Source organism: Cydia amplana, chromosome 9 (assembly GCF_948474715.1).
Source record: "Cydia amplana chromosome 9, ilCydAmpl1.1, whole genome shotgun sequence".
Classification (NCBI taxonomy): domain Eukaryota; kingdom Metazoa; phylum Arthropoda; class Insecta; order Lepidoptera; family Tortricidae; genus Cydia; species Cydia amplana.
The window spans coordinates 6,774,674-6,785,735 of NC_086077.1; the positions used below are offsets into that span (position 1 = coordinate 6,774,674).

Sequence of the window (11,062 nt, forward strand, 5' to 3'; positions counted from 1 at the left end):
CCAAACTATAATTTGGCGGACTATCTATCGCGGTGTATAGCCTAAAGTATGAATGTGTTCGGTTTAGTGCTTTTTTTCTACTGCTGCTGAAAAAGAAGGTATCCACAGATTGTGTAAAAAAAGCAAAAGGCAAACTTTTGACTCAAAAATTAATTAATATGCTATTGACCAACCATAGGAAAAAAACTTCTAGTCGTTATACTTGGTCATGCATATCTTGACAGTAGAAAAAGGCGACAATTTTGAAAAATGTAGGCGCGAAGGGATATTGTCCCATAGAAAATTTGAATTTCGTGCCTTTTTTACTGACAAGATTTGCTTGACCTGCAGCTATATGTAAACAGCATATTTATTATAATAAAACGCAAATTAAATTGCAATAATATAATTGAAATTTTATTTACATGATAATTTTCTTTGATATATAAATTTTAACGGGTTAAATAATATTATAGCTGGTCAACCAAATCTTGTCAGTAAAAAAAGGCGCGAAATTCAAATTTTCTATGGGACGATATCCCTTCGCGCCTACATTTTTCAAATTTGCCGCCTTTTTCTACTGTCAAGATCTGGTTGACCAAGTATAATTATGTTTTTGTAATGTTGGCATATTAATTTTTACATAGCCATGAAGCCATGTTTAGTTGTCTATGTTCAACTGTTGACGTTTTCGATTTAATATTTTGGCTTATCTGTGCTTCAATTCCGGCATGAACGTCAACTCTAAATTTGTACGAAATAAAATTTGCTGACTAAAATCCTATAGCGCATTAAACGACCTAATATTATTGTTTTAATATTATTTATCTTAAGTAGTTTTGTGTTAATTCATCATGCCACGTGGTAAGTACCTACGCTTAATAAGTTCCTGTGTTTTTTCAATGTCGATCCAATGTTACTAGAAAATGTGCTTTCTTATTGTTTTCACGTCATGTATTTCTCGTTTTCCAGGTAAATACACCAATCATAAGGGCCGGAACCGCAAGTTCACCAGCCCCGAGGAGTTGGAAGAACAACGAAAGCAGGAGGAGTTGAAACAAAAGCAAGTATATTTTGCGTCTTAGTTCAGTGGCAGTACCTAGTTTGCGTTAATGCCAAAATAGCTAGCGTTCTTCTGTCATAACTCAATAAACAAGCTATTATAACCTATGCTACCTTACTTAAGTTGCAAAATACTGAATAACAGTTTCTACTAAAATGAAATAGTCCATTAAATCCTTTTAAAGCCGCAAGTATAACGCATAAAGATACCATACAAACAATGAGTAATTGATATCTGAGTTGCATAGAATTTCATCATCATTGCGAAAATACTTTTTGTATGAATGAGGCAGTTTGAATGCATGTGTAGAAATTACAAAACAGTATTATATGGTATATACCTTATGTACCTATCATATGTGAATTCTGGAATTTATTATTTAAAATATGCTAAAATATTTATAATGTTTCTGTGGCCGTTGGTTTCCAAAGGAGTAGTTAATGGACTTGTTATAACCAGGGATCGGATACCGGTATTTTTTGTATGGGAACGGAAACGGTATTTTTTCGTTCTTTGCTAATTACTTCATTTCTAATTGGGCAATCTAATATTACGAAGTCGTAACCTAAAAACACAACTGAGTCTTATATTTCGAGTATAAAATAATTCGAAAAATATTATTATTTCTAAGTTTTTGCAAAAAACCTGTTTTTTTTTTTAATTTATATAAATATTGCCAATTTCTCATAAAATCAAGCATCAACTGTAAATTAATGTGGTGGACAACTGGACATTGACAATCATTTTTAACATATCTTGATTTGAATTACAGATGGAGAAAGGAGCACGGTGGAGATGACGAGAGCTCCAGCGAGGAAGAATCGGCAGATAACAAATCTGGCTCGGGCAGCAGTGACGAAAGTGACTCAGATGAAGATGTAAGTCTCTTTAATATTGTTACACCTTGTGCTACTATAATATGTGCCATGCTAGTTTTAAATGCAACTTTTTGCTATAGTTTCATAGTCAAAAGTCACCTTTTAGACTAGCATTGCACCTGATTGACTCATTAACAAGCATAGTTGTGTGAATAAAGTTGCAATATAGTAGTTTATGCAACAGTGATATAATAAGGGTTCTTAAAATTCAAGGGTCGAAGTTACAAAACGAGACGTAGTCGAGTTTTGTAAAAAAAGACCCGAGAATTTTAAGAACCAATTATGAGCTGTTGCATACATTACTTTTTCTATGACAGCTGCAGCAAAAAAAAAAAAAAAAAGAGTTATTATAAAAAAAAAAGAGTTATTATTAAAAAAAAAGAGTTATTATTTAAAAAAAATTGAGTTATTATTTAAAAAAAAAGAGTTATTATTGTAAATGAAAACATACCTCTTTCAATCAAGATGATCGGAACTTGTATCTTTAAAAAAAATAAAGCAGTTGTATTATACTCATAAGATGACTGCTAGCAGTCATCTTATGAGCCTATAGACAAAGCATTCAAATGACATTGCTTTAGATATCACTGTCAGTCATTTAATTGACACATTTAAGTGCTGGAGTAGAAAAAATTTGTTATGAAGCTAGCTTGTTCTACTGACTAAGATGGCCGATGGGCTAATTGCACTAAAACATCAGCCATTAGCAGCATGGTCGCATTTTTATCGTTTGTCACCATGCCTGTTACGTTCTAACAAGCATGTAAGTGCGAAAGTGACGAGCATAGTGATAGTCGATAAAAATGGAACCATGCTGAGCCCACTGTGAAGTTACCCGAGTATGTTAAGATTTGCTTGTGTCAAGTTTGACAATGCTCTATGAATGTTGTCATCCAAAGAGAATTTGCTGCCATATTTAGTTATTGGGTTGATTGGTTTGTTGATTGTAATGGTCTGATGGTGCAACTCACCTTTAGTGTAAGGCCTGAGTGGACGCTCGGAGCGGAGCGTTCGGCGGGGCGTGCAGCGTGGCGTCGGGCTCACAAGTAATTTGAGCAGTGTGCACTAAGGCCGCTCCTATACGCTTGCATTTGTTTAACATGCACGCCGCACGCCCCGCCCCGCTGCACGCCCAACTCGAGCATCCACTCAGGCCTTACACTTAGAAACCTTATCTTCTAGAAATGTTGCATGATGATATTAAGAGTCCTTAGTCCTACAAGCGAGCGTTTTTTGCAATCTGTTACCTTTTTCATTCAAGATTACGACGTAACTATTAGTATTCATTCAAAAACTGATAACGTACTTAAATAATCATTTCTTAAACTAGCAAGTAACACCGTTCAAGTTGACATTTTCTCTTTTAAAACCTAAAATTAATGAGTTTTCTTGGGAGGCTTTTTCAAAATTTGCAGTGAGAACTGTCGTTTCGGTTCTCAATTTTGCAGTAAACAAGAATCATTTGATACATAAATGATTACAATTCAATTCACCATATCTTTTACGAGCGGCTAAGACTATTGAAAATCAAAGATTCATTAAAAAAAATGGATATGTAACCTTCCGAACTTTCTTCATTTTTTGGGTGAAAACAGGGTTACATTATATTTTTTTATCGCAAATTATACTATTATTTTGCCCTAAAAATAATATTACAGCAAACTATAACTATACGTTAACCCATAAAAAAAAATCATAACTATAGGACCTACCTTGCCGTAAATTTATATTATTTTAAAAACACATATAAATCACGCTGCACCGACACCGCGCGCTCAGTCTCCGCCGAGGCGGCTTAGGGGACGGACCTGTGCTCGATCGTCAGGCGTTCGGTGACTATGGTGCGTTCGTAAACAGCCAGAGAGTTCCGAGAAGTGCTGTATACTGCGACTAGAAAATCTTGATACAAATAAGTACATTTTTTACACCATATTTAATTTCAACAACAGACTCTCGCTAGGTGATAGGTTTTCAGTGTTACTTGAATACTGGTTAGGTTTTGCATTATTATTATACCCGGACGACCCGGATAATGTCCAGGTTCTCATGATGGAGTCAGGAGTTGGTCACCGAACTCCTAATCTACTCATCATAACTCCATCGTGTTTGGGCTCAATAGATTTGCCTTGACGAGCACCGTCGATCTAGATGAGGTCCAGGTTCTCATGATGGAGTCAGGAGTTGGTCTCCAGAACTCCTAATCTACATATTATCACTCCATCGTGTTTGGGCTCATTAGATTTGCCCTGACGAGCACTATATATCCTGAGGAGGTCCAGGGTCTCATGATGGAGTCAGGAGTCGGTCACCAGAACTCCTAATCTACTCATCATAACTCCATCGTATTTAGGATTATTAGAATTGCCCTGACGAGCACCATCTATCTAGATGAGTTCCAGGGTCTCATGATGGAGTCAGGAGTTGGTCACCAGAACTCCTAATCTACTTATCATAACTCCATCGTGTTTGAGCGCATTCGATTTGCCTTGACGAGCACCATCTATCTAGATGAGGTCCAGGTTCTCATGATGGAGTCAGGAGTTGGTCACCAGAACTCCTTATCTACTCATCATAACTATATCGTGTTTGGGCTCAATAGCTTTGCCCTGACGAGTACCATCGATCTAGATGAGGTCCAGGGCACAGGGCTATATTATAGTTCTTACGAACAGATACTTATCTCTCAAAGAAAACTCAAATGCCTACCGTTTTAATACCTACACAAAAATACAATGGAATGACCTTCAACGCACCGCTCCCCGCACCGCGCGCACCGGCACAAAGCTAGGGTTGCCGACGCTTAGAAATTATTTTACAAATAAGTACCTACCTACTTACCTAAACTATAGATTGTATGAAAGATACCTACCTACTTACCTAAGGTACAAATATAAGTTTTATTAATTGTAAAATAACTATGAGCAAGATAAGTTGCAATAAGTAATTAATAATTATAATATTCCTTTTATCATTATTAATTACTTATAAATTTATTTTATTATTCTCTTTATTTATCTTTTGTCTTAAGTTAGGGTTTTTTTCCTTATTTTATTATTTATTATGATGAGTGACTGCGAAATATTTTAAAAGGTCATATCTCCCTACAGTAACCGTAGTGTTTACGCCGTTTTATAAACCGCGTAAACACTACGCGGTTTATAAAACGGCGTACTACGTAGCTTGCGACTAAAGTAAAAAAAAATTGGTATAAGTACTTATATTGAGAACGTCTAATAGTTACTTTTCCTATCAATCGGTAGAGCAAACACGGATTTTTTTATTAGTTTTTTTTTTGTTTCTGCATCCATCCACACTACATGTGTTATTTGTTCGTGAAGAAGACATTTATTTCGCATACATTTTGGCATATTCGAGCGCCGGCGACCAACTAGCTTGATATTCTACCGTGAACGGGAAGAGATTCGTAGGTATAAATCCGTGGTCGCGCGGAGAGTTCCATAGGCCTGAGCGCCTACCGCGAACCACGTTCGACGTGTTGCCTCTCTGTCGCACTTGTAAATTCGTACGTAAGTGTGACAGGGAGGTAACACGTCGAACGTGGTTGGTGGTAGGCTGTCCAGGGTATCTTAATGGAGTGGAGCGAAGATGGCATAATATAAATAATCGGATTTCGGTATTGACCCCGACGAGGCCATCAAACAAAAAAAAATGTGGAATGTAGTCAATGGTATCATGGTTTTAAATAAAAACAATGACTGGTTTTAACAGATACAGGGCCAGTTGCATATGACAAATAAAGAAACATGTTTATTTGCAGTATGGACGGGCCCCGACTTTCCCCTAAAAACAGAAATAGTACAAAAAGACGACAATTTGTGGGCAGCAAAAATGTAAAAAAAACTCATGGTTTGTCATGGTTTGTAAAAAAAAAACAACGGGTTGCACTCCGGGAGTGCCGGCAGAAGTGAAAACTCAATGACTAGTGCAAAATGTCTGCAGCACTATGTATAATTGATGTTAATGCCATCTAGCGTTATTTCGTCGCATTACTTGAAACCCCTAAGCACATCACTGTTAGTACTCGAGTTATATTAATACCGGTTAGAGGGAAACTCACTAGATGGCATTTAAATCAATAAAGAAAAACTGAATAACATTGTAACAGTTTTTTGATCAGGTCACGTGTCCGTCTTACGGTCACGTGATCTGTCGCGAGTTTAACATTTTTTCCCCACCTCAAAAAGTGCACAGCGCCGCTAAAGAAGTTTGAAAATACAACACTACTACAATGACGAATATTAGTAGTAAGGTTTATTCGGGTAATTCCGAAAATCATTGTAAAATCACTCATATTCCGTTGTAGTAAGAGTCAGCTTTCGGAATTATCCGCCACTATTCGTTCATTCGGAAATACCCGAATACACCTTATTCATAAGAAGAGTGATTGTCACAATAATTCCATGCCAGAGGTAAATATTGTTATTATTTACTCGCCTCTGGTTATATATTATCCCAACACATACACTATTGACTACTACCATGCTTATAAAATAAAATAAAGAGTGCCAATATAACGCTAAAAATAATGTTACTTTGCAATTAAATTGAAAAGTATCAATATTATTCTCGCCTGCGTTGAAACGCGCTTAACTTTGCCGGCGCTCGCGTACCGAGCGCCAACGCCATCTATCGAGTGTTATTTCGTGAAATCGGTGAACGCTCTAAGGAATAAGGCCTCTTAAAGAGACAGGACACCTAAATTAGTTAAATGTATTATAGTCATAATATTACTTATTTCATTAAAAAAAATCCTTAAATTGTGTTTTTCAGCACCCAACAAAAGCAAAGGGAGTGTCTGGTTTAATTGAAGTAGAAAATCCCAACCGAGTGGTAAAGAAGAACAAGAAATTGGCCAGCTTGAACACCTCACTAGGAGAAGGAGAGAAACCTCAGTTGTCTAGGTGAGTACTGATATCACTACATAGTATAAAACAAAGTCGCTTCCCTGTCTGTCTGTCTGTCTGTCTGTATGCTTAGATCTTTAAAACTACGCAACGGATTTTGATGCGGTTTTTTTAATAGATAGAATGATTCAAGAGCAAGGTTTATGTATAATTTATTAACCCGTGCGAAGCTGGGGCGGGTCGCTAGTAATATATATTTCTCGATTTTTTATTAAAGACCATTTTATGTGGTACACTTGATTCTAACGAAAATATGTTCCGTAATAACCAACGAGTATGAATTTGTAGCATTTCGAAATGTCAAAAAGCTCTTAATTTTCAGGTATTTTTAAAATTCTCCATACATTTTGTATGAAATTGTGCTAGTGATATCATGGCGGGGGAAGGCTGAGGAAACATTTCTGTCAATGTGACATTGCAAATGCAAACAGGTTCATGAATCACAAATAAGTTTTCACCACAACAACTGGTAAAGGATCGTTTGATTGTTTAAAAACTGATAGCAAAGTTGCATTTTATTCACATGTGAGGCAAAGTAATCAAATGCAAATTTGAAGTTGTTTTCTTATGCTTGCTGGTAGAATTGACTTCATTCACATGGACATTAATTTGGATTTGATTTAGTTTGATATCTCACAGTTAATATTTTCTTCGGGTCGGTGTGGTGAAAAAATTTGTGTTTCAAGAATTCTCAAGATTGTATTTTTCGCTTCATTTAATTTTGTAATCTTTCGTTTCCTCGTGTAACAATATTAACACGAGCAGTTAAATAACAACTTTGCCCCCTTGTAAAACAAATAACTATTGTAACGTCAGGGGGTAAAAGCAAGAAAAGATTATCGTATACAGGGTGGCGCATTCAGATCGGTCAGTATGGGAAAATCTGAAACTATAAGACATACGACGATCTCTTCTTAGGAACCATGTCATCGATTTTAGTAACAAGAAAAACTGCATTCATACATTTAAAAAAAATGTGTACTCAGCTCGGGAATCGAACCCGGACGTTTTGCAAAAAAAAAATCTAAAATTATTTCTATTTAGATATCGATTGTGTAGGTCTTAAGCAGTAAATGTTACTATGAAACATGATGTCTGAAATGAATAAAATGCATTGTTTTCATATCCTTTAATTTATTTTAGTATGTTTTCGAAATGGCCACCATTTTTTTCAATACATTTTACATAAAAAAAATTTAAATGTATGAATGCAGTTTTTCTTGTTACTAAAATCGATGACATGGTTCCTAAGAAGAGATCGTCGTATGTCTTATAGTTTCAGATTTTCCCATACTGACCGATCTAAATGCGCCACCCTGTATAATTTGTCCTGTATCATGCCCGACACCATCGCCTAGGGTCTTGTACTATTAGAGCGTGATGAACGTGCGTGTGTGTGCGCAGACGCGAGCGCGAGGAGATCGAGCGCGCGCGCGCGGCGGCCGCGTACCAGCGCGCGCACGCCGAGGGCAAGACCGAGCAGGCGCGCGCCGACCTGGCGCGCCTCGCCATCATCCGCCAGCAGCGCGAGGAGGCCGCCAAGAAGCGCGAGGCCGACAAGAAGGCGAAGGACGAGGGGCCCAAGAAGAGGTAACAGGTTACGTTAACATTACACCCCACCCCTCGTACATAACTGCCGGAATATGGATTCTTGTACTGAGTTATATTATACATTCTAAGTAATTTTAATCGTTGATCCGCGTTCTGGCTTATGAAATTTTCCATGTCTACTAACCGAAAGTGTTGATTGCTCGACGTAGGCCTTTTCCATAAACAGTTCCATTAGAACCCGTTCCCTTACCTATTTTATCCAATGGATTCATGTAAATTTCATCTAAATCGTCGATCCAATATTGTGCTATTTAGAGGCATGCAGTTAACCTGAGTTTTGTTTGGAGTGTTTGTGTTTTAACTTAACTAGAAAAAGTTCGATAGGAAGGGTTATGATTTTAGCAGCTGTACCTACATGTGGGTATGATATATTTATGCCATGTTTTCTATAAAAAAAGAATGAAATCATTACCTTTTTTTTGTTCACAGGTAGACAAGCAAACTCCAAGTAGGTCGCATAACTAACATCTTTTGCAATTACATATTATGCTCGTAATATCAAACTCGGTACCTTTCAATCTAAGTTTCCTGCAGTCCTATGATTGCATGAATTGTGTTATGAAGACAACATAAGGCATTATTCATAAATGCTTTATATTGTCTTTGTAATTGTGATAAACGCGATTATGCCCCTTGAAAGAGAAAGAGTTAAAAATATCCCATGAGCATCTGCTAAGGGAGTCACCACAATCGTCGACTAGACAGCGCACCAAACTGATGTGTTTTGATCAGCCGTCGCACCAGCGCCGGTATGCATGTTTTCTTTTTAGTAAACCTCGCTGACAGTGTGAAATAAATCTACGATTAATGTATACAACTTTTTATTTACAAAGGGTCTAGATTATCTACATCTTTAGATACGTTTGAAATATACTTATTAGAAAACTAGCTGTGCCCGCGGCTCCGCCCGCGTGGAATTCGGTCTGTGTCAGTAAGCTAATTCATCCCTAATTTCTCTTTCTCTCCCCTGGAGGCGGAAATTGAAGTAAAGTTGACAGATGGATACGATTAGCGGACTGAAGTCCAGATGAAATATTTTACAATTAGGTAGGTACGTAGGTAAACTAAACACTAAACATAACTACACTCCAAAACCAATAGCTTTTTTCGCCCTTATTCCAATATTAGACGTGATTTAAACGACACAGAGTTAGTAGGCGTATAACGGACAATACAGTACTACTTTTGTATTTTTACGTACTTGACTGTACCTATCCAAATCATGTCCATGGCAAATATCATCCAATTCTGTCCTCCAGTCAAATCAGTCTAAGCATGAAAAGTTATAAAATATACACATAGAAATCCATACTTCCTAACAAACTTTCGAATTTAGGTCGAATATTACTGCATTTGTCACCCTCTTTTCACTTTCTCCTCTCATCTACTCAAAGGTTAACTGGAAGAGATCCCTCAAAGGGATAAGTTCGCCTTTGTACTTCTTACTAATTGTATGGTTTTTTTAATATGTCTTTTTGTGCAATAAAGAGTTTACTACTACTACTACTACTAATATAATTTAATAAATAACACATTTAACAAATTTAAAACTTATAATTAAAAAATTTGGCCTAAGTCGTAGTCGCTTGTGGTATGGTGCCCAGAATGCCATATTTATCAAAGTTGACTCAACCCTTAAAATCGTATTAAAAACGCGAGCGTAGCGAGCGCGAAATTTTTTTGATAGAAAAATTAGTCAGATCAGCCGCAATGGTTTATGTGAAATTTTGGTGTGGATATCTAATGCGAAAGCCGAAGGCCGAGCTCCATGTAGGGCCGAAGGCCCGAAGCGTCCAGGCTGTCCGTGCTTAAACACAGAACAATAGTATAAGTGTTTAAATGCGAAGGCCAAAGGCCGAGCTCCGCGTAGGGCCGAAGGCCCGAAGCGTCCAGGATGTCAGTTCTTAAGTCGTAGTAGTAGTCGCTCGGTAGGGTGCCCAGAATGCCACCTTTATCAAAGTAGGCTTAACTTTAAAAGTGAAAAACGCGAGCGTAGCGACCGCGAATTTTTTTGATAGAAAATAATTGAGAGAGGCTATGTCAGGCCGAGCTCCATGTAGGGCCGAAGGGCCGAAGCATCCAGGCTGTCAGTGCTTAAACACAGAACAATAGTATAAGTGTCTAAATGCGAAGGCCGAAGGCAGAGCTTCGCGTAAGGTCGAAGGCCCGAAGCGTCCAGGATGTCAGTGCTTAATCACAGAACAATGGTATGAGTGTCTAAATGCGAAGGCCGAAGGCCGAGCTCCGCGTAGGGCCGAAGGCCCGAAGCGTCTAGGATGTCAGTGCTTAAGTCGTAGTAGTAGTCGCTCGGTAGAATGCCCAGAATGCCACCTTTATCAAATTAGGCTTAACCTTTAAAATCGTATTAAAAACGCGAGCGTAGCGAGCGCGAATTTTTTTTGATAGAAAAAAATGTAGAGAGGCTATGTCAAGGCTATGTGAGGGATACAGTCGCAATGGTTCACGTGAAATTTTGGTGTGGATATCTAATGCGAAAGCCGAAGGCCGAGCTTCATGTAGCGCCGAAGGCCCGAAGCATCCAGGCTGTCAGTGCTTAAACACAGAACAATAGTATAAATTGCAAGTCCCAAATTGTTTGACATTTA

General features: G+C 37.7%; 1 protein-coding gene across 1 annotated transcript; it reads left to right on the forward strand.

Annotated features, from left to right (window-relative positions):
* The first annotated feature begins 681 nt into the window (after positions 1-681).
* LOC134650996 (28 kDa heat- and acid-stable phosphoprotein-like) lies at positions 682-9,038 on the forward strand. Its single transcript, XM_063505965.1, has 6 exons — positions 682-843; positions 952-1,042; positions 1,815-1,920; positions 6,712-6,842; positions 8,250-8,435; positions 8,886-9,038. Exons 1-6 carry the CDS (start codon positions 834-836, stop codon positions 8,887-8,889), a joined length of 528 nt encoding a protein of 175 aa, XP_063362035.1. The 5' UTR covers positions 682-833; the 3' UTR covers positions 8,890-9,038.
* Positions 9,039-11,062: the final 2,024 nt, after the last annotated feature.